Raw genomic sequence first — 24,723 nt, 5'->3', positions numbered from 1 at the left:
GAACAACATTCCAGGCATCTACCACCCTCTCCATGAAAAAGTATTTCCTGATGTTGCTTTCAAGTCTCCCTGCTTACATGTCGTCTAGGTCTATAGCCTCTCCACTTTGGGAAAAGGATGTTCAGTTCCTTACTATTTTTCAAGAATAGAAATATCCGCATATCTTCTTTGTCCCTTCTCTCCTCCGGGGTACACATATTCAAGTATTCAAGTGTGTTCTCATATATTTTCTGGCACAGACCTCATACCATTTTGGTCACACTCTACTGTTAAAAAAAAAAACAATTTTTGTTTAAGGAATTGGGAAAAAAACGTTTCTTGGCCAGTAAAAAAAAACCACCTAGCCACATGCTCCCATTTGGAACACCAAGCACTAGGCTCTCCGCATCAGAGATCTGTCTCTCTCGCTGCGTTCTGCAGTTCTCTTTCCTCCTACATAAACCCATTCAAATGGTGGTGTTTCCCGCCAAAATCAGCGCCGGAGAGGAAGACGCGACTGGCGGCAAAACAATCGAGTCGGACCCCCCCCCCCCCCGATGGCACCAACGATACACCGAAAAAAAACAGCACCCTGGTACTCCTTCAGAGTTATACAGAAACGGACCACACAGCAGCCCCTAAACCCCGCCGCTGAAACCGAATAGCGATGGAGTTCCCTTACATTGGTAAAACAAATTAAACAAGAAACAACTGATCAGTTAACAGCTGATCACTACGGAGCTGCCCTGCTCGTTTTTTACTGCCCAGAAATGGCTCTGCTTACACAGCAGACTGGGAAGCTAGTCATTTTTTTTTTAACTGAGTAGCTGCCTCTCCCTCCACGAGGGGCTTGAGGTAAACCTTCTATTGCTGTAATAAGCAAATCAGGCTAGCAGAGACAAATTAGCCAGCACCAGGGAGGATAGGGGAGGAGGGACCCGACCTTCCGAGTGTGGCACCCCCCGAGGCTCTGAGAGACCCCCACGGGCCTCAGCCTCCAAAGAGCAGGTTTTTTTTTTTTCAAAAAGCACAGGGAAACAAGAGAAAATTACAACACCCAAGAAAGCTTAAAGCTAAAAAGAGAAAAGAATAGAAAAGTCTGAGACTGAAGGGCTCACCACCTTCCACCTGCTGGAGACTGAGATTACTGGGTCTCTCTCTAAATGGCAAGGGCTCTTATTGGCTGGCTAGAGTCACAACTTTTTTTTCTCAGTCTCCACCTGCTGAAAGGCGTACACAACCCATCAGTCACATTCTGGGCCGGTCCGGATGGACACTAAGGAAACATTTCTTGGCCAGATCTGAATCATTTAGTCACCATGAAAGGAGTCCCCGAGCTGAAGAATTATTTAGATAGCATCCTGTAAGCTTTATGTGTGAGCATGTACAGTCTACTGGGCTTGCCTCTCATACAGGAATGCCAAGAGGTCTACATGCACTTGTTTGAATGTGTGGCATGTTGCGTCTCTAATCAAGTACTTGCAGCAATCCAAATGATCTATCCTCATCCCCAGGCCTACTAGGTCTGCCCAGATTTCCTGCACTGGTTCTTTAATATTAGTGTTCATGGATGATATCTCAGTTTAAATTTCACTCATCCACTGCTGCAAGGCGGCTTTGGTGACTCCTAGCAGCTCTGTCAATTGTTTCACACCCATCCCCTGCTCCCTGGCATCATGCTCTACAGACACTACACTCTTGGGATTTTCCTTTATATGGGCCACACTACGTGGCCCTTGGGGCACCAGCTGCTCGATAATACTGGGTGCCAGTTTACTGCCTCACATTTCTTAGAGGCCATCCCAGAGTTGTGTGATCCTGTTGCTCTCACACAACTCACTCCACTAACAAGGGAAAAACACACTAATGTCAGCACAAGTAATTCACTCTGACTCTTTCTTGAATGTGTGCCATATTGTTGTCTGCTGAAACATTTTGTCAATTAGGCCCAAGTTGTCTAGGGGGAGGTGACAGGATTGAGGCAGCAGAGAATAATGTGCACAGAACTACTTCCATGATACCCCACTTGAGTACCTTCTAAACGAAGAAGTTGGGTTGGAGGTGATCACAGAAAGTCTTAAAGGCTGAACAGTGAACCTTTATCTGAGCCACTGCTTCCTTGATTTTGTCTCCCAAGAGATTGGAATGCAGGTTATGTCAGCAAGCTATGAGTGTTTACAGGCAACAATACTAGTAAAAAAAAAAAAACCACCACCCACATGGTCCATTCATATAATGATGATTTTGAACACTAGCTTGCAAAAGATTCTTCATAGCTCTTTATGAGTTAATACGAATCATCTTTTGCAAGCTAGTGTTCAAAATCATCATTATATGAATGGACCATGTGGGTTGTTAGCTAACAAGAAGCTACGCAGGATGGGCACACAGCATTCTGATAAACGTTCCTTCCAAGAAAGTCCAGCAAGGCACTGAAGAATAGTTTCTTATCCTCTTCAGAGCAGATGCAATTACCACATTTTGGTGTGTTAACTGTTGTTTTTCAAATCTAGGAGCCTTTTGGACTCAATATAATGAGTCCACTTTCTTCTTAAGAGGTTGCATGAGGAGGGATACCATCTTCTCAACTTTATATCCTCTGACATACTGTGAATAGGCAGTCACTTCTTCCTTAGGTGGCTCAAGAAACTCAAGGATGACCAATATTTTATCATCTTTCTCTAAAGAAAACGGAATGGTTTCAGTCACTTCCAGTGCAAAGTCTGAAGAATAGGTTTTCAGGTTGGGATCTTCTCTTTTCCTGTGAAGAGAAGTTTGAGGGGGGGAGGGGGAGGGAATCAGATGACAATGCCTGTTCAGAGCAAGCTACAAAAACCAGGAGTACTTAGATTCTGTATTTGAGAGATATTCTGATAGAGAAATCTAAATTTAGGCCCTTAGCAGACAAATCCTCTATAACGCATCCCTTGTCATTTATGTTCATGAAGGAAAATCCTCCAAACAGCTTCCTGCTCTGATTCACTCCACATGAGAATCAAGGCAGCTAGTACAGAAGAAAAAGCATCTGTTGACTTCAAAGTTCTAGGCAGAGCATGATGCAAGAATTGGCTACATCAGAGCCCGCACTAATGTTGATGCAAAGGAATCAAGGTAGCACTGACCTAACACATTATCGATTTCCTTCTCTAAATTGTTCTTAAAAGACTGCTATGATTGAGACACTGGGTGCTACAGGAGGGGGGCAACTGACTTCCTGGGTCACTTGAGGTGAACCAGCGGTATAAAGCAGGACCCATGGAGCCATACATACCTCTCATGAAATGAAGAAGGATGAATGGCAATCTCCCTCATGCAAGTTTCTCACAGAAGAAAAAATGGATAATGTGGATCAGGAGACAGCTACTAGGCTCTGCCAGTGGAAAAAAAGAAATAAGGTGGCCCTATGTGATAGCAAAAAGAGTTTTCTAAAGTTCAGAAACTAGTTACTCATTCTACTGAGCTCCAGACTGTCTCCCCCCCCCCCCCACACACACACACCTGTGAGGGCTTTATATTCTTCTTATCCTCTGAGAATAGCTGTACCTTTTACACCTCATGCCCAGAAAAAAAGTTTAATGAAATTTGATTGTATTTATTATGGGCTACTTCATTCATCTGACTGATTTACTATCTTCATGAAGTGTCTTTATGCTAGGTGGTACTTCATTGACTTACCAGTGATAGTCTGTAAGTCTCTCTGATTGATATTCATGAGGTTACTTTAACACTCTGTTTGTCTGGAAATGGCATCCCATGATCCAGTTTAGATCTGTCCTTTCTTCTTCTGGTACTCCTGCATGAAGACGGTTCCAGGCTAGAGGAGATAGCATCCAGCAAACAGCCCCATGCAACAATATGTTCTGTTAAGGAGGATGCCTCTTGGAAGTTCACTCGCACTTTGGAGTTCTATGCTGACAAAAGGTGAATCATGCACCTGAACACAGTCAAATGTTTGAGGCTTGGATTTTATGTCTTGAACATGACTGACACAGAAGTTCACATGCTGGTCCTTCTTTAACTACACAACACCTAAAAACAAACACATGGCAATTAATAATAATAATAATAATTTTAGTTATATGCTACTCTTAAAGGTAAATTCAGTGCTTTGTATAGCAATACACAGTATATTTTTAAAAAATGAAGTTACTTACCAGTACATGTAGCAGGTGTTCTGAGGACAGCAGGATACATATCATTGCATCTGACAGAGCCCTGTGCAGGAACAGCTCTCCAACTTTACTCAAACCTTTGAGTACATTCTACTGCGCCATGTGCATGCCTTCTCACCTGCCACCGTCATACAAGACCTCACTAGTCGAGTCTCTAGCTAACAGAATTCAACTCCAAGGGGAAAATATGTGAGGAAACGTATCCTAGTATCCTCAAAGAACATCTGCTACAAGCAAGTGCAATACAAATATCCTCACATGTGGACTACTTAGCTACAGGCTGTCTTCAATAAAAAAAGGAAAAAAAATATTCATATATATATATGCCTGCAACGGAAAATAAGTAGGCAAAGGAGGATGCAGCTGGTTTCTAAACTGCCTGCCACATCTGGAGTCTAGTTCCAAACAATAATGTAATATGAAAGTATGTAACAAAGACCACATTGGAGCCCTACAAATTTCCACATTCTGTTTCTTGACACAAGATATATGAACATGTCCCTCCCTGCTTGTTGATGTAATATATTGCACCTGGTTATCTGCCTGAATTAGAATGATCAGATTGGATGACTGATCTCTGAACATCTTAAGTGTGTTCAAGAATGCTCTTAGCACTAGGAAGTTTATCTGAAGGAATTCTTCCTGAGCAGACCAAAGACCCTGCATGTGGAGCCCATCTATATGAGCTCCATAGCCCAGGTCAGAATTATCTGTCGTGAGTACTTTCTGACTTTGAGGATATTGGAAGGGGATTCCTCTCACTATATTGGAATGAATACGTCAGGTCAGAAAGTCTTGGCGAGAGCCAAGTTGTTTGGGTAGAGCGGGAGGGTGGAGGATACCTATGCCTATTTGAGTTATAAGATCTCCATTGCCCTCCATTGGAAAACCTTTTTGAAGGGGAGGCTGGGTCAGAAGTAGGCCTGGAGAGAATCAAAGATAGTCTAAGTGCTGCTTAGTAAGAGTAGCAGTCTCATGCACTTTACATCCAAAGAGATTCTCTCCACAGCATCAGCAGGTTTTTGTAGCCTGCTCTGAACAGGCATTGTTATCTGATCCCCCCACACCTGGGGGGGGGGGGGGGGGTCGAGAATGGGTGAATATCTAACCTTTTTACCCTGTAATCTTTTAGCTACCTCCCTAATAAAATTCTAGATGAGAGGCATCTGATGAGAGACCAGTGGATTCCTCCTCTTAGAAGGCCACTGGTTGTTCAGATATCCAGGAATGCTCAGCAGGAGATGTCTGAATCTGTCTGCCGAACAACTGACCTTTTGATTAGGCCTGGGCCCTCTGTCTCAGCGAAGCTTCCTTCCTCAACTGACTAGAAATCAACTCCACCATAGTAGGCATCGACCCTGAATACGAACATCTTTGAGACCTTAGCATCGATGCTTCTCCTGCGGGTAGCGAATAGGTCTCGAGTATCGGCTGGATTACTTAGAGCGTTGACACTGACACCATCAAAGAAGAACCTACAGGCAGAGAGAAAACTAACAACTTATAGCAGCAGCTTCAGAGAGCATTTTCCATCTCACAGATAGGCTGCAGAGAATACCTTCTCCTGCTTTAGACTTAGCCTGGCCTCAGAATGACATCCTATAGTATATCTCCTATCAAACTGAGCTCTCTTTTTCATCAAGCACTGCCATTTCCTCCCCTCCCCCTCCCCACAGCCAGTTTGAACTTCGTGGGTGTGGCTTGGATCTCTTTCAGGGAGAGAAAACTAACAACTTATAGCAGCAGCCAGTGTTGCCAGGTGGGCGGTTTTCCGCGACCCGCCGCGGGAAATTTTTGCCCGCGGCGGGTCGCGGTTTTTTGGGCTTCTTTTTTTTCTTTTCCGCGGTTTTTCGGGCGGTTTTTTCGGCCGCGGGGGGCGGGGTTAGTGACGTTTTGGGCGGGGCCGGTGACGGCGGGGCCGGGGTGATGACGCGTGGGTGGGGGTGTCAGGGGCGGGGTTTGAGTTTGGGCGGGTTTTGGGCTCGTTTGGGTGGGAAAAAAAATTTTCCACCTGGCAACACTGGCAGCAGCTTCAGAGAGCATTTTCCATCTCACAGATAGGCTGCAGAGAATACCTTCTCCTGCTTTAGACTTAGGTTATATTAGGAGCTAGGTCTTGTCTCCGTGGAACACGTCACACCACCTTCTAATACCATGGAAGCTGAGTGGGCCTCACATCAGGAGCATTTCCAGGGCACCAGTGATGTCAGTGTCCTCAGCACCATGCTCTGAAGGGGCTAGATACCAGTGCAATCTAGGCTCCGCCTGACATCCAGCATTCTTGCCTCTCGGTGCTGATGAAGATGAGGATGAATTCTTCTTCTTTGGGTGGGAATTGAACAATAATCAATCTCAATGGCCTCTATTAATGCTCAAAGTTAAGGGTATCCGATATACTCAATGTCTATGTGTTCCCAGTGTTCAATGCAGCTCCTGGAGTCAATGGACCACTCTTATTAATGCCAAAAATGCGTTTGTGCTGCTTCTCATGAATTCTTTGCTGTGACATCTGTGAACATAGAATACAATGAGAAGGATCATTATTGGGACCTGGGCATTGCAGGCACCAGGAAAGGGTATCCATTATGAATATGGTTCCTGCCACACCTGAAACGCTCTTTATGTTTAAATCGTTTTTATTAGCATTAACAGAAACAACATATGTTCTTTCAGAATGTACAATAATTAGCAGTCATTATACCACTAGATCCACATATTTTCCATTATACATTTCCCATGAGACCATATTATAACCCCTTAGCCCCTATGTAACCATCTATCTTCCCTACCCTTCCTTAACTTCCCACCCATCTCTCCCTATCCTTCCCCTATTCCTCAAGTTCTGGGATATACTCAGTTAGTTGATCTAAAAGCTACTAGTATTAGAAATTCAGCAGATGACTCCTAGAGGCAGGGGGTAATGTCTCTAAGAATGGACTCCATCTCTTTAAGAATTGTTGCAAGTCCGGCTCAGATTTACCCTGACACATCTGTCTTTCCAAACGCATCAAGGTCACCATTTGCATTCTCCACTTCTGTGCTGAGGGACCATCAGGAGAGAGCCACTCTGTAAGAATAGTTGCCTTTGCTATAACAGTAGCTCGTTTTATAAAGGCTATGCATCCCCCTGGGACTGGGGGGCTCAATTCAGGTTTACCAAACAACAGCAATGGAGAATAACGCCAGACTATGGCCCACAGTTTAGAGATCTGTTCCAAAATACTCTTCCAGAATTTCTCCACCTGTGCACAGCGCCAGAACATATGTCCCAAAGTCGCTCCCTCTCTCCCACATTTGGGGCATGCCCCATCTGGGGAAGCTCCCATATGGAACGCTCGCCGTGGGGGGATATGAAGTCTAAGGGCAAAGCGATACTGCATCTCCCAGTGTGCCAACAGCGGAGAAGTTCGATGGATGGTCAGGATATGATTTTTGAACACTTCGGGCGTAACAGCTACGTTCAGATCTTTCTCCCATTCCCCAGCATATTTTGCATATTCCAGCTCCAATTTATGATCTTTAATATGTCTGTGGTGGTATTTCAAAGGCACCTTTTGTTGGGAGTTAAGTGAAAACGCCTCCGCTACTTCCACTTGGACATCTTCTGCTAGGTCTTCCCATTCCAGGCTAGACACATAGTGTTGTAGTTGCCAGTAGTGAAAGTAGTCCCTCGGAGTTAACAGTTTTAACCTTTGAAGTTCTGCGAAGGCTTTTAGTCTCCCTTCCTCTGTAAGTATTTGTTGAAAATAAATTATTCCTTGTCCTTCCCAGCGCTTGAACACAGCATATAAGTCTCCAGGTGGGAAGTCCGGGTTCCCCCTCAGTGGTAGGTACGGAGTAGTTTTATAGGAGAAATGATGCATTTTGCAAATCCACTTCCAGGTTTTTTGCGCAGTTTGTAAAATGTTAGTGAACTTCAAAACAGGGGAAGTTCCTCTATCCAAGCCATGCAGGGCACTGCTAAAATGAAGGGGGTTAAGTAAGTTTTTCTCCATTTGGGTTGCCGAGAAATCTGTAGTATTGCGGAACCAGTCATTAATATGTCTCATTGCACATGCTACCGTCATGTGCCGCATGCTTAGCAAACCCATTCCCCCATACTCCTTTGGTATCTGCATCACTTCCAATGACAATCGTGGTCTTTTCCCCCGCCATAAGTATTTTCGTAACATTACATTCCAGAAACGCTCTTTAAAGTCACTGTGAACTCTTTTCTGGAAAGATAGCCACAGCAAAATTAAATGACTCGATGATGAAAAGGTACCCGATTAGCTTCTTGAGGTCTACTGCAGCCACAACCAAGTTGATGAAAAAAAAAAAGGAAAAACAATAAAGACATCCAAACAACCTAACCAAGGTGGTTAACGGGAAAAAAAAGATTGTACAACAGTGGCAGGACCAACACAATATTAAGTGAGATAAGAAGAAATAGGAGAACGTAAAATTGGAAAAAGACTAGATACCAGGATAGATAAAACAAAAAGTTTATTCTTCCAAAATGAGCAGGGTGTCCTCAACACAGGCCGTGTGTTGAGGACACCTTCACTTTGAAAGAATAAACTTTTTTTTTTTTTGTTTTACCCCACCCTGGTATCTAGTCTTCTTCCACTTCTACGTTCTCCTGTTGGTTTTCCTCGTGGAAGTCTCTGGCTTCTAACTTCTTGTGTTAGATAAGAAGAAATAACTGAGAACAAGTTTCAAACACCAGCTACAAGGGAGTTCAAGTAAACTGTGATCATTGAGCTCTGCAGAAAAATGGCAACTGGCAGAAAGACATGCTCATGCATGATGGAACACTCTCAAAGGTTTAAGTAAAGCTGAAGAGCTGTTCCCACATAGAGCTCCATCAGATGACGTCACATGTGAGCTTATTCAATCCTGCTTGTCCTTGGAGAATCACAAAGGTAATACACCTTAAAAAGAAAACCTTCAACATATAACATGTAAATATTTAAACCCTTGTCAGCATTTGAAAAAACACACACATATATAAAGTAATATAGTAGACGATGGCAGATAAAGACTTGTACGGTTCGCTTCCCAATTATTGGTGTTGCCATCTAATCACCACTAGGTTTGTTTGGTTCCACGTCTTCTATACAGGATTCCTTTGTGTTTAATCCCAAGCATTTTTTAAATTCCGTTACCATTTTCATCTCCACCACCTCCCATAGGAGGGCATTCCAGGTATCCATCACCCCCTCTGTGAAAAAGTACTTTCTGACATTATTCCTGAGTCCACCCCCCCTGCAATCTCAATTCATGTCCTCTAGTTCTACCACCTTCCCATCTCTGGAAAAGGTTGGTTTGTAAATTAATACCTTTCATATTTGAACACCTGTATCATATCAATCCTTTTCTCCAGCACTATAATTTATTGAAACTATTTGCATATATTCAGCACTGCTATACACATAGTCAGCAGTTGATTTGATGTATATTATGAACCATTCTCTACACTTTGGTTCAGGGTATGAAAAAGATGGTAGAACTGACAGGCCAAAGTCTGAAGTGACACTAACTTGAACTCCAGCAATGGAAAGAGTTGAGACACCCTTAAGGTGATGAGAATGAGGAAGGCGGGTTGAAGGTGCAAGGCCTGCAAGTATAAATTAGCATTGTGTGGCAACCTGGTGGTGCAGGTGTTCGGAGAAATGCAGAAATGGAAAATTCCCCTGAAAGATGACTGTGCTTACTAGGAACAGTAAAGCTAATTTAGACTCTCTCAGAAATAATAACCAACATATTAGCCTAGCACGGTGATGGCGAACCTATGGCACATGTGCCAGAGAGGGCACGCAGAGCCCTCTCCCTTGGCACGCGCGTATCGCTGGTCCACCCACTCTCCCTCCCTCCAACCAAAGAAGCATCAGGCCACCCGCCCGTCCTCCCTGCCAGCACCAGGAACCCCCCTCCTCCTCCTCTGAAATTTAAAAAGCGTACCGTCCTACTCCTCAGGGTTAAGGCGGCGTGCGTCAGCAGCAGCATCAAAACGCGTGTTCTTCGTGCGGCGCGCCTTCGGCCTTCCTTTCTGTCTCTCATGCTCTGGTCCACCTATGGGGCGGGACCAGAGCTTGAGAGACAGAAGGGAAGGCTGAAGGCACGCCGAGCGAAGAACACGTGCTTCGCTGCCGACGCACGCCGCTTTAACCCCGAGGACGGCACGCTTTTCAAATTTCAGAGGAGGGGGGTTCCTGGTGCTGGGAGGGAGGGCAGGCGGGCGGCCTGATGCTTCTTTGGTTGGGAGGGAGGGTGAACTGGTGCTGGGTGGGTGGGAGGCTTCATGCTGTGTGGTGCTGGGTGGGTGGGTGGGAGGGAGGCCTGATGCTGGGTGCGAGGGTGGGAGCCCTGATGTTGGGTGCTGGGTGGGAAGGAGGCCAGCCTGATGCTGGGAAGGCCTGATGCTGGGTGCTGGGAGGGAGGGCAGGAGGAGAGGAGGGTGGCTGGAGGGGAGATGAGGGTGGCTGGACATTTGTGGCTGGAGGGGAGCGGAGGGTTGCTGGACATGGATGGAGGGCAAGAAATGAAGAAGAAAGGAGGAAAGTAAAGAAATAAATGGAAAGGAAGCCCTGGAAACGGAGTTCAGAGGACAGATAGCAGCAGAATCGGATACTGGGCCAGCATGATCAGAAAAACAGAGTCACCAGACAACAAAGGTAGAAAAAATCATTTTATTTTCATTTTAGTGTTTGGAATATGTCCAATTTGAGAATTTACATCTGCTGCCTTATTTTGCACTGGGTATACTGGAGCTGTAACAGCTTACAGAAATGATTTATAATGAAAAAAAATGTTATTTTTTTCTCCTATACTAGTATAAGTTTCAATGATGTCTGTTTATATGCGCCACGGCTGGTGTAAGGGGTGTGGCTATCATAGGTGTGGAGTCATATGTGGTGACCCCACACATAATGAGTACCGGCACTTTGCGATAAATAATTCGATTTTGGGTTGCTGTTTGGGCACTCAGTCTCTGAAAGGTTCGCCATCACTGGCCTAGCCAATTAGTAAAAACCACTATATTATACTATCCAATAGGTACTAACCACTGCATTATAATATGTATTAACTGTTACCTGTATAAAACTGCATGTACCAGATCTTATCTGGGGGAGTCTCAGATACAAGCATAACGGTTGTGTTGTGGCTCTGACTCCCCTCCCCTCCCCCCCGTGAGAAGTTAAAATTTGTAATTGTAACTTTTTCTTGGTGAGTAATAAAATCTCTAACTTCACTCATATATGTGGCCTTGTATTTTCTCTCTCTAAAGCTGTTATATTATATATGATAGCTTAGAGAGGTGGTAAAAATACTAACCACCACTGGTCTTTTTCACTCCACAATACTGAGTAGTGGATATTTGGAACACTGGAGTGAGAATGGAAAGACAGTGCTATTCCTATAAAAATGCTAAGCTATATGAATAGCAATTGAAAGCTGCCAGCTACCAGTATAGTGGTGCGGAATGCCTATGCAATGCCCTGACCCTACCCAGATAGTACTAGGGTAGTTTATAAGAATTTTCAGCAGCACAATAATTTAGTGTCACTGAAAATTCAATGATAAGGCTCATATAGCAGCAACAGCTAAATGTGTAACTCTTGCATAACAAGCTATAAAAGTGCATCCTGAATATTCTGTAAAGCTCAGGTTGGGTATACAAAGCCATGTTTTTAACAAGCAATGAAAAAGTTCAGAGTCCTTCACCTGCCTGATATTACATTGGCACAGAATTTTAAAGGGCTGCTTACTGCATATTAAAAAGATCTAAATTCCAGCCACCAAAACCATAACATGAATACAGTTTGATAAGCTAATTCATTACACCTACAGTAGAAGTCCAAAAATCCGGACCAAGAATCCAGACTCCCTCCCTCCCGCTGCCACCCTCTCCCCTTACACAGTCTGGCATCTCAATCTCCCCTCCTGGCCCTGTCTGCAGCTTCCCCAGTGTACAGACATTTTCAGAAGTCTTTGGTGCTGCAGCACCAGCGGTAGACTTACTCACAGGCTGCCTCTGGCCTGCACCGTGCCTTTCCCTCTGACCCGTCCAGTCCCTCTGAAAACAGGAAGTTGCATTGAAGGGGCAGGATGGATCAGAGGGAAAGACACGGTGCAGGCCAGAGGCAGCCTGTTAGTAAGGCTGCTACTGGTGCTGCAGTACCAAAGCCTTCTGTAAAGGTCTGTACATCGGGGGAGATGCAGGTAGGGCCAAGAGCCACGCCGGACCATGTGGAGGGGGGGGGCCTTCCTTTAGAAAGAGAGAAGTAGAGACATGCTGGATGGGGAAGAGAGATGCTGGAAATGGATACAGTGAGGCTCATTTTCAAAGCACTTAGCCTCCCAAAGTTCCATAGAAACCTATGGAACTTAGCCTCCCAAAGTGCTTTGAAAATATGCCTCAGTATTTATTCACTTTTTTTTACTTGAGCTTTTACAGTATGCTTTTCCTGTTTTCTGTATTTGTTAATGAATAAACCAACAAAATTTGCCTTAAATTTGAATTTTAAAAGTACTCCCTGAGAATCCAGAAAATCCAAAAATCTGGACTGATGCAATCCCCAAGCAGTCCGGATTTTTGGACTTGTACTGTACTTCAGAAAATGTTAACTTTAGTACAAAATTATAGACAAAGCAGTAGTGAACTGCAAATATTGACTTGCGCTCACGTACCTCTGAAGCCTGCACCCACAGCAAAGGACCACTGCCTTGAATTTGGGTTTCGCCATTCGTTTTTTTTTTTTTTTAAGAGGCAGGAGAGAAACACAGGCAGGTACCAACTCCCAAAAGGAAGGAAACAGGCTGGTGGGGGGAGAAGGGCAGGGAGGGACCTGGCACCACCAGGTGTAGCCCCAAATGTGCCACACACCCCTCCACCCCAAAATAAGCTCAACAACCCCCGAGGGAACGGGATAGCAGCCATGTCACCACAGAGCTGCACATCATGTCTCTTCACCTGCTAGATAGAGAGAATACTGAAGTTAGGCTGGCTGCACATGCCCTCTTGGGGCGAACTTCGGTGTTCTATCTAACCTGCTAGTGGAGGGACATAACTCACAAGTCTCTGGATTGATCTGTGGACGTAATGGAATTTCTGTTTTGTTGCAGGGAAAGTCTGGAGAACAGACATCTCCAGCACTAATTTCAGCAGATAAGTAGGAATCTGTGTCTGCTATAAAATGAACGGGAAGGGGTCAGACTAAGTTGGACACAGAAAATGCAAAAGGCACTGGTTTGATAACAACCCTGAGGTGGGGGTGCACAAAGTCATTGGCCCGACTTCTTAAGATAGCCAACTCTGCCTTAATGTGGTCAGCATATATGCAGAGGGATGATAATGTGTCAGTGTCAATATACTCCGTACTCATAGCCATACCACTAAAATGCATTGTTTGATGCACCGATTGGTATTGTAACTCCTGACATGTCCAAGGTATCAACTAACGGTCTGAGATTACCTATCCCTACCTTAAATACTGCCAGTGACATAGTGGTGGGCCTCATAAGAGGCTGGTTCCTCAGTGAAATAAGGTGATATACAAAAAAACAGTGAAACCACCACCATATAATTACATTATAGGATAAGGAAAGAAAACAGAGAGAAAGAAAAGATTACGTAGTCAGTGGATCCTCTGATAGCCATTGGGGGGGAGCCGGCAGCAGCAAGGTGAATCAAGTAGGCCTTCTCAAATAAGTTAGTTTTGAGAAGGACTCTAACTTTAGGATAGAATCGCTCCAATTAATCATGGAAGGGAGAGAATTCCAGAGTGAGGGGGCAAGTCAGAAAAAGGCTCGGGTTCTATTGGTCTCCTACTGGGCTTGTTTCAGAGGTGGGAGGTGGAGGCGCTTGTCATTTAGGGAGCAGAGTAGCCTTGGAAGGGGGGCATAAGGGATGACCATGGAAAACAAGAGGGGGGGAAGATACATGAATAGAGTACTTTATATGCGCGACAGTCAGGATCTTATATTGGATCTGATAAGAGATACTGAACCAATGATGCTAAAAGAGAAGGGGGGGAGGTGACACAATCAAATCTGGAGTTTCAGGCAAAATTGTGAACGGTAATACTTTGAATAGGGAGTGCTGTGGTAGGCCAGAGTACGCGGTTACAATAGTCAAAGCATGACAAGATCAAAGCATAAAGGAGTCATCTGTGATGGAATTGTCCGACAGCACTCTGACCACTTTCCCTTCCAAGAAACTACTGCAGAGCCAGATGAACTGCCCGGGTACCCAGGTGGTTCATGGACCAGGTGCCCTGAGACACACACCCAAGACAGCGAGCTCCCCAACTGGGATGAGCAGCAATGAGGAAGTGGAGGTAGGCCCTGGGAGGTATAGGGAAGTTGAAAACTCCCCAGCTGCACCGAGGCAATGACAGAGAAACGTTTCCATCCAGAAAGGAACCACCCCTCTTCAGGACCATGAAATAGATGTAGTACCTGTCTGGGCTATGATCCACCAGCAGAACTGGTTCCACTGCTCCTATATCGCAGAGCTGCTGAAGGGTAACAACAACAGCCTGGCACTTTAGGGCAGCGCCGTGGGTTGGGCACTTTTTCACTGACTTGGTCGCAGGGCACTCTGCTGCTTGCCCTCCTATTGGTCCTAATTGGGCCAATAGGAGGACAAGGGAGGCGGGATCTGGCCCTCTTACAAATGGATGTGCGCCAGCACACTCACTCGTCAATGTCGTGACTCGTGGTGGTGGCCTTGTGGCGTTAGCAAAAGAACATGAGCCAGAAAAGTAACCAGACCTATGTAAAGCAAGTTGGGGGTCTTCTATGTTAGAGGAAAGAAAACGGATGAGAATTCAAGCCTTAGGGGGTGGGGGTGCAGAGAGAGGGCTGATCTTGGAAGGGATAAGGTGGGGGTCAAATCAAAACGGATGAGGTCTTTTGAGTCTGGAGGAGGCTGAGGGAGACGGAAACAACATGTGTATATGCTGGGGGAGGTCAAGTCAAGGGAAGGATAGAGATAGAGTGATGGAGCCAGGAGAACAAGATCAGGATTTATGATGGGAGGAATTCTGCACAACATTTTTTAAAACATTTTGCATCTTTGAATAACATCTTTCTATATTGCATCTTTAGTGAGTTATTACTGAAAAGCAGTGATTATATTGTGTTATGAAAGCAAAGTCTGCAGAATTCCTCCAGGAGTATCTGTGTCCAATGATCTGGCAGAAGCATTGAAATCGATCTCCAACTGGCACTACCTGTGGTAGATCCACACAGTGAATAATAAAGTAGAGGGTAAAATTAGGCCCTTTTCGAAAGGAAAACCAGCACTCGAAAGAAACCAAGTTAGTAAGATATTACTTCTGCTTTTTATGTCATCTCAAAGGAAGTCTTTCAAGTTTTAATTTCATTTAATAAAATGTCCCTTTCAAACATAAGACAGGACAAGGCTGTTTAGGGCACCTAAAGCAATAACCAAATAATACACTTAAAAGCACATCAAACTATTAATCCTGCAATAATTCCCTAAATCTTTTGCCCAAAGTCGTTATGGGAAAATTAGGTTCTTACCTTGGTAATTTTCTTTCCATTAGTCATAGCAGATGAATCCATTACGAGTGGGTTGTGTCCATCAACCAGCAGGGGGAGATAGAGAGCACTGAAAAACCATAGTGCCTCAAGGCCAGCTAGCTCCTCTTCAGTATTTGAAGCTTCCAAAGCAGTGTAACACCGCAAAGCATAACAACATGAACTTTCCTCACAGCGGATGAACGCCCCAAAACTGGAGCTATAACTCCAAGGAGGGAATGAACTCATCCTCCTGTAACTGAACAGAAATCCTGAAGACTGTTTTCCAACTTCTCCCAATGAGGGAACATATCTACAGGCATAGGAGCCAACTTTTCAAAATGATTGGGGGGTGCTGAATTTTTTTTTTAACAGGTGGTGCATTCCCCCGCCCCCTCTCTCCCCTCCAAGTTCCAGGCCCCCCTCCTCCGAGTTCCAGGCTCCCCTCTCCTCCGAGTGCTAGTCCCAACCCCAGCCTGACCTCTTCTCCCACAACAGTCCTCCGCCGGTCCATCCTTGCCTTCCTGCATACCACCCAGAATTTTAAAACTCATCTTATCTCGGGGTCCCGGCGGCAGCAGTGAAAGGCGAGCAGGCTCGGCACTTCAGCCTTCCCTTCTCTCAGCTCTGGTCACGCCCTTGCGGAAACAGAAAATGAGAGCGGGACCAGAGCTGAAAGAGAACGGAAGGCTGAAGCACCGAGCCTGCTCGCCTTTCACTGCTGCCACCGGGACCCCGAGGTAAGATGAGTTTTAAAATTCTGGACAGCACGCAGGAAGGCGAGGACGGACTGGCGGAGAACTGAGGGAGAAGAGGGCGGGCACCGGGCAGGTAGGGTGGCTGGGAAGGGAACTTCCAACTTCCGGCGGGTGCAGAGCCGGTCCTAGGGTTTCTGGCGCCCTCCTGCAGCCTATTAGTCGGTGCCCCTACCCATCCAGGGGTGGAATCACTATGGCTCCGCTCCATGGCGTCATTGAAAATATTACACCAGTATAAAAGAAAAATAACTTGTGGTTTTTTTTTGTTTTCATTATAAATAAGTTCTGTAAGCTGTTACAGCTCCATTATACTCTGACACAAACCAAATTAGCACACAGACCATGAATTCTGAGAACAGTCTTGCCAACTCTGAAAAACAATGTGTTAGCAAAATCTCAGAATCTAACAAACAGATCCCTATTCAGACACTTGGCCTTGCAGTCACACATGCAGAACAGAGATAGCCCCTCTTCAAATTCTTCAAAAATTAACCTGAAATCCTAAGAAGTTAGACCCTGCATGCAGCACAATACCAGACAAACAGAAAGAAACACATTGCTATACATTGCAAAATAAGGCAGCAGATGTTATCAGATGTAAATTCTCAAAGTGGACATATTCCAAACACTAAAATGAAAATAATTTTTTTTTTCTACCTTTATTGTCTGGTGACGTTGTTTTTCTGATCATGCTGACCCAGTATCTGATTCTGCTGCTATCTGTCCTCTTAACGCCATTTCCAGGGCTTTCTTTCCATTTATTTCTTTACTTTCCTCCGTTCTTCTTCATTTCTTGCTCTATATCCATAAGTAAAAGCTGGGTCCTCCGCAGACTTGACTGTCCAGTGGATCCAGCTTCTGCCTATTTTCTCCATCCATGTGCAGTTTTTCTCCTCTCTTCCTTTTCCCTCATCTCCTTCCTCTCTCTTCCCTCCCCTCCATCCATGTCCAGCATTTCTTCTCTCTCTCCTCTATCCATGTGCATCTCCTTCCTGTCTTCCCTTCCCTCCATCCATGTCCAACAATTCTCTCCCTGCCCTCCCTTCCATCCGCCCATGTCCAGCAACCCTCTTCTCTCCACTGCCCTCCCCATTACGTTCTATTTCCACTATTCCAGGACAAGTGGGATGTTCAAAAGCAATCCCTGAGAGGGTGGGATAACAGCCCTGCTGCCCTTAAAACTGCTGTCCCAAAGGACGCATCTGCACGCGCAGCAACATCCACCCTATGATGTTTGCTGAAAGAATTTTTAAATATTTTTTATATTTTCATAATTTTCTCATTTATAGACAAGCATCAAGTTTTATAAACTTCATATTTTTTCATATTTTTCATCTATATAATCATTGTTCACCATTTACCATAGTTTCAGCATTTACTTTTAAGTTAAATAAACATATAAATGAATATATGGTTTATTTTTATTTCTTGATACTACTAGATGGCGCACTTTAGACTAAAATTTATATATGAAAAATATACATATTTCTTTACACCACTAGATGGCGCTCAAATCTCATTGTCTATACATTTGATGTTTTTTACACCACTAGATGGCGCTCACCTCATTTTCCACACACTCGTTTTGTAAGTTTTCATTGCGATGACATCATTGATAGCCGAGTAACGACTAAAACTATGTATAAGTTTTTATCTTTGCATATCTCTAATGCAAAGTGATAGAATATTACTTAACTTTTATAATGGAGACTATTTTAAATGGTTTTGAACATTTATTTGGATAGAATGCTCCAGCATACACTTTGACCTTGTGTATTAGGTTTAATACGTTGTAGTCAGCTGGTGGTTTCCCTTCATTCATTTTTCTGTGATAGACATAGATCTACGGCTTTGAAGTGTAAGTATATCTGCTAGACATAGCGCCATAATTATCTCTGGATTTTCAAAACCACTGCTTGCTTCAAATTAGTCAATGTGCATATCATTTATTTTACTACATATGTACTGTTCATAAGCAAAGGACTCTGTTTATATTTAGCCTAATCAAAGCAGTATACTCGGTATCCTCCGTCAGTTGAAAGGTGAATTGAGCAGTTTGAGTAAATTTGCTTTTTGATAATTGTGAACGGCATTCCACTTTGAGATAACATATCTCTGATACACTGTCAAACGTTTGTTGTAGGCCTCTTCTCTTTGAAGTGCCTTCGGTTAAGTAGTTCTTTAATTCCACTTTGCATTTGTGAGTTCAACAAATAGGTAATTTATCTCATTATTTTTCATTTGATTAATCATTATTTATGGTGTGGCCAATCTAATTATTATTGATTTATTTAATATTATCCAATCATCACAAAATGTTAACATTTATGGTTTGTTTTAATATTGTTTAATCATTTAATTATTTCAACTCCACCACTGGGTCAAATAAATTCTTCTTCATTATTAAAAAAAATTTAATCTCAATACTGTTTTATGAAAAAACATTTTAATTCCATAACTTGCTTAAAAAAATTTAATTCCATAACTTGCTTAAAAGTATTATCTATTTTTGAATATTTTCATTTTTAATCTATTTTTCACTTATTTATATTTTATATATTTTTTTAATTTTTTATTCTTTTTTAGATTTTTAAGTGGAAATTATATGATCACACAGATATCCATTAGGTAGGTGTTCAATTTATTAATTTATTTTAAATACACGCACAGTTAGTTTTCTTGATCATTTTGCAGCATATACTTTATTATTTACATTATAACATGTATTTTATGTGCATCACATATAATCAATTTTTTTATTGTTTTGCATTATAATATGTATTTTATTTTATGATATACATATTGTCTATTTTTAGAGTGTATATAATACTCTGCACCCCCCCCCCCCCAGGACCCCTGGAGCTGGCAGGGGAGCGCCCCCCTGCTTCAATAGGAAGGCCTAGTAGAGTAACAAGACAAACTCAGGGGAAAAAGGAACCCCCCCCCCCCCCCCTGAGCAGGGAAGGCTCCTGCAGCGACAGCTGAACTCTCTGCCTCTGTCACAGCATGTTCCCTGCTTGCAGGGAACAAAATGGCCGACATTTCTGCCTCCACCAAGGTGGAACCGCCAACAGCCCTTCCAGGGGAACCCGACTGACGCCCTAAGTCTGCCTTCCCCTGGGAAGCTCCACCAGACTCCCCTCCTCCATTTGGAGATCCTGGCCTGCGCACCATGCAGTGGCCCGAAGAGGAGCGTCGACCCCCACAGGTCAAGCAGCGCTTCACAATCTCCATGGGGACTGACATGCCGCCGTGAATCAAACACCCACTGTTGCTCTGACTCGCTCAGGCGCACAGGAAAAAGGCTAGCCTGCTTCCCCTCTATGCTGTGTCTCTCCCTTTCCTTTTTTTGTCAGCGCTAGCGCTGCAAAGAAAAGGCGCGTCAAGGGGACCCGCGAGCCCGACCGACAACGCTCCACTCACCGCCTGGATCCTGCAGCATGGAGAACTCTCCCACCTCTTCTCCACCCCTGCCATAACCGACACTGCCGGTTCAGGGCCACTCAGCAAGAGCGAACTGAACGCCTTTAAGTTTGTTTTTTTTTTGGTTGCTGTACAGGCACTGCACTAAAGCGACTAGGGAGGGAAAAGAAAGGAAAATAGCCTCCAGGCAGGAGGAAGACAGGGACCCAGCACCACCAGGTATATCTAAATTTTCTTCAGGGTAGACTCCACTGGGAACCAGTCACCAACCGGACCAGGAGACCCCTACTGCCACTCAGAGACAAACGAAGTATGTCCATCCACCTGCTAGAGATAGAAGATACTGAGGAACTGGGCGGCTAGCACGTGGCTAGGTAGTAGGGCTCAGTTCTGGATTTTCTATCTCCACCTGCTGGTCAATGGACATAACTACCCACTTGTCCTGGAATAGTGGGAGTAGAACATAATGGAAAGGTGGTATAGCAAATGCATGACCCAAGACCTAGATTCTCCTGCTTACTTGGGGAATTCCTTATAATAGTACTCTCTGGTGCGGCAATTAAGGTCTGAAAATGTGTACATGCTGGATGTGCCATCTATGAAAGTTATTAGACCGACTTGACAATTTCTTGTTCTGCTTTTTCAGTGGCTGCACCTCACCTATGGAATACGTTTCTATTAAAGATTAGGATGGAGTGTGATTTCAGATAAAGCTAAAAATCTATTTTAATGAAGCCTTTTCATTGTTCAGAGAGTAACAGACATTAAAAATTAAATAAAATTATGTTAATTTACTGAAAACTACATAGGATGGTTTTGGTCAGGCTTGTGGTCAACAAGAGTTTTTAAATAAAAACAAGTATTGAAAGAATGGTCAAGTAAAAAGCATACACTGAAGTACTGATCAGTATGCCTTACAGAGTTTGAAGGGCTTAAATTATTTTCTGTTTTAATCCTGCTTTTCTGGGCAAACATTTTCTTCTTTCTACCCATAATTTACATTAAATTGTTAAATGAAGGTGAAATATATCCCTTCAGGGTAAGCATGATTTATATGAACACTAGTAAAAAAGGCCCGTTTCTGTCACAAATGAAACGGGCGCTAGCAAGGTTTTCCTCGGAGTGTGTATGTTTGGGAGAGTGTATGTGAGAGTGACTGTGTGAGAGACAGAGTGAAAGTGTGAGTGTGTGTGTGAGAGAGAGAGTGAGTCTGGGTGTGAGTGTGTTTGTGAGAGTGTGTGTGTGTGAGAATGAGAGTGTGTGCAAGTGTGTATGTGAGACACAGTGTGAGAGAGTGTGTGTGTGTGTGTGTGCGAAAGAGAGAGTGTGTGTGAGACACAGATTCTCTGTGAGAGTGAGTGTATGAGACCAAGCGAGTGTGTGAGTGACTGTGTGGCACATAGAGAGTGAATGTGATACAGTGTGAGACAGAGAGTCAGAAAGACATTGTATATGAGAGAGAGAGTGTGTGTGTGACAGAGATACCTCCCTTCCTGTGTCTCTCTGGTGTCAGGCCCCCTCCCCTCTGTCTGTGGTGTCTGAGATTCCCGCCACTGCACCCAAGCAATTGGTGTGCTGGAGGAGGGGGAGGGGGGAAGGGTTGGGGGGGTTCAGGTTGGAAGAAGAGGGGTGCGGGGGGTTCAGGAAGCGCTACCAGATGCGAGTGAGAGAGTGTGTGTGTGTGGGGGGGGGGGGGGGGGGTTCAGGAAGCGATGCCAGATGACTGAGTGTGTGTGTGTGTGGGGGGGGGAGGGGAGGGCAGTGGGTTCAGGAAGCGCTGGCAGATGAGAGAGAGAGTGAGTGTGTGTGTATGGGGTTTCAGGAAGCGCTGCGAGATGAGTGAGAGTGTGTGTGTGTGGGGGGGGGGGGGGTCAGGAAGCGCTGCCAGATGAGAGAGAGTGAGTGTCTGTGTGTGTGTACGGGGTTTCCGGACGCGCTGGCAGATGAGAGAGAGAGAGTGTATGTGGGGGGGGAGGGGGGTTCAGGAAGCGCTGGCAGATGAGAGTGAGAAAGTGTGTGTGTGTGTGTGTTGGAGGGGTGTGTGTGGGGGGTGTGTGTTGGGGGTTTCAGCTTGGAAGAGGAGGGGTGTGTGGGGGTGTCTGTAAGTGCTGCGAGATGAGTGAGTGTGTGGGGGGGCGGTTTATCAAGTGTTTCCACATGAGAGTGTGTGTGTGTGGTGGGGGGCTTCAGGAAGCGCTGCTAGATGAGCGAGAGTATGTGTGTGTGGGGGGGGGGGGGGTTCAGGAAGCGGTGCAATATGAGAGACTGAGTGTGTGTGTGTGTGTGTGGTGGGGGTGGGTGGGTTGCCACATGAGTGAGTGAGTGTGTATGTGGGGGGCAGGGATTTCAGGAAGCGCTGCCAGATGAGAGAGAGAGAGAGAGAGAGAGACTGAGTGTGTGTTGGGGGGGGGGGGCGTTGAAGTGTGGCCAAATGAGAGTGAGTGTGTGTGTTTGGGGGGGGGGGGGTCAGGAAACACAGCCAGATGAGTGAGTGTGGGGGGGGGGCAGGGGTTTCAGGAAGCGCTGGCAGATGAGAGTGTGTGTGTTGGGGGGGGGGGCGTTGAGGAAGTGTGGCCAAATGAGAGTGAGTAAGTGTGGGGGGGTAAGGAAGCGGTGCCAGATGAGGATGAGAGTGTGTGTGTTGTATGGTTCAGTTTTTGGGGGGGGAGGGAGGATCCTGCTTTTTAGAAGAAGTAATGAAGCGTGTCCTCCGCGCGATGGCCCCCCTCCTGCCGCCATCCCACCCACAGCAATGCACCCGGTCGCCGCCATCCCACCCACCGTGGCCATCGCACCCACCATCGCGTAGTTTTGCTGGCGGGGGGACCCAAAATCCCGCCAGCAGAAGTCTTGTGTGTGTGCTGAGTGAGTCAGACTCCTCCAGCGATCTTCGGCGTTGCTAGCCTGTGCAGGGTGGGGTTCTTTGCGTCTGACGTTCTGCACGTGCAGGACGTCAGATGCACAGAAGCCCTGGCTGCCTGCACAGGCTAGCAACGCCGAAGATGACGCCGTAGTCAGCAGACAGGACTTGTGCTGGCGGGGTTTCGGGTCCCCCGCCGGCAAAGCAACGCGAAGGTGGGTGGCTTAGTAGGGGGTTGTTGTGGGGGGGGGGGGGGGTGTTGGACCTCCTTCTTTTGACCTGCAGCTTTGGGGGAGGGGGTTGGGGCGGAGGTGGGCGGATCTACCATTATGTGGGTGGGGCTTCTAGTTTTTGACGTTTGGCGTGCGGGGGGGGGGGGGGGGGGGGGGGTGTTGGATGTCGGGACTGTGGACTCCGGAGCATTGGAGGTGTTTTCCCTTTCCGCGGGTGGGTCAGCAGGGGGAGGAGTAGGGAAACACGCGCGTGGGTGCGATCAGTTTGGTTTTTTTTTCCGCCCTCGACGTCATGACTTTTGACCCGAGGGCGGGGCAGAGTCGGCTGGCTGGCTTCACCACATGAATCCACGACCCCTTCAGGGAGTGTTTGAGTGACTTCAGAACGTTGTCTTCAGAACGTTCACGGTGTGTTTTATTATATTAGATATTTCTTGAACCTACAATAGTAAATGTACAAATTAGGAAACTACTATATGACAGAGACATCTAGTGGTAATCATTCACCATTTCATTGGAGACATTCCAATAGAAGCTCAACTCCTGACAGAAAAATGTACTAAATTTACCATAAAATTGTTATATACGAATCTCGCACAATAAAAAATTCCTTACTTATTTGACTGTGCAAAAGAACATACCTGTTAATAAGTTAAACCATGCACTGTGCTCAGCAGTCATTATATAGTCATTATACGCAAGGTGATGCACATTCGTCCAAATCATAGTTATCTGATGCTAGGGTCCACCTTGGGGGTCTGCACTCAAGAAAAAGATCTAGGTGTCGTTGTAGATGATACGCTGAAATCTTCTGCTCAGTGTGCAGCAGCAGAAAAAAAGCAAACAGAATGCTAGGAATTATTAGGAAAGGGATGGTGAATAAGACCGAAAATACCATAATGCCTTTGTATCGCTCCACGGTGCAACCACACCTTGGAGTATTGTGTTCAGTTCTAGTCATCATCTACTATAATAAAACGCAGCCTCAACGTTCTGAGGACATTGACGTCACTCACACACCGGTTCGTGGTTTCATGGTGGTGAAGCCACACAACATCTTCATGCCCCGTCCTCGCGTCACACGTGATGACGTCGAGAGCACAACACGAAAACAACGCTAATAAACGCACGGAGAGCAGTAGGGAAACACGCTCCCTCCCCTTCCAAAAAATCCCAGCCGCCCAGGATGTCCACATCAACCCGGCCCCTTTCCCCACATAGCCCCGCCCCTTAGAAGTTACCACCCCGCCCATGGTACCACACTCACCCTCAGCAACGTCCCTCCCCCCGTCACCTCCCCTCCCCTTCCCTTACGCCTGTCTCCCTGGTGGTCTAGAGGTACCTGTTCGGTGGGGGCAGGAAAGAAAGAGCCCCCTCTTTCCTGCCCGTAGCGGTGGTGGTAGTAGCATCCTTGCTACATCGTGTGGGAGTCCGGCTCTCGGCGTTTCAAAATGGCCGCCGAGAGTTCAAGCTGCATCGCGAGACTTCAACTCTCGGCGGCCATTTTGAAACGCCGAGAGCCGGACTCCCACACGATATAGCAAGGATGCTACCACCACCGCTACGGGCAGGAAAGAGGGGGCTCTTTCTTTCCTGCCCCCACCGAACAGGTACCTCTAGACCACCAGGGAGACACGCGTAAGGGGAGGGAAGGGGAGGGGAAGGGAGTCCCCTGCCCGCTAGCGCCCGTTTCATCGCCGCCAGAAACGGGCCATTTTTACTAGTATCTCAAAAAAAGATATAGCGGAATTAGAAAAGGTTCAAAGAAG

At 45.6% G+C, this 24,723-nt stretch overlaps 1 protein-coding gene across 5 annotated transcripts in view; it reads right to left on the bottom strand.

Moving 5' to 3' along the window:
- Positions 1-24,723, bottom strand: part of TRAK2 (trafficking kinesin protein 2) — a 233,460-nt gene that overhangs the window by 180,298 nt on the left and 28,439 nt on the right. For 3 of the 5 annotated variants that reach the window (XM_030209079.1, XM_030209084.1, XM_030209081.1), the window contains exon 2: positions 3,655-4,008. In XM_030209079.1, coding sequence (XP_030064939.1) covers positions 3,655-3,691 — 37 coding nt within the window. In that variant the 5' untranslated portion in view covers positions 3,692-4,008. Of the gene's footprint in view, positions 1-3,250; positions 3,350-3,654; positions 4,009-5,422; positions 5,627-24,723 lie in introns of all 5 variants that reach the window. The other 2 variants (XM_030209080.1, XM_030209083.1) reach the window with 2 other exon arrangements.

This window comes from Microcaecilia unicolor, chromosome 7 (genome assembly GCF_901765095.1).
Source record: "Microcaecilia unicolor chromosome 7, aMicUni1.1, whole genome shotgun sequence".
Taxonomy (NCBI): domain Eukaryota; kingdom Metazoa; phylum Chordata; class Amphibia; order Gymnophiona; family Siphonopidae; genus Microcaecilia; species Microcaecilia unicolor.
This window is presented reverse-complemented; position numbering and strand designations above follow the sequence as displayed.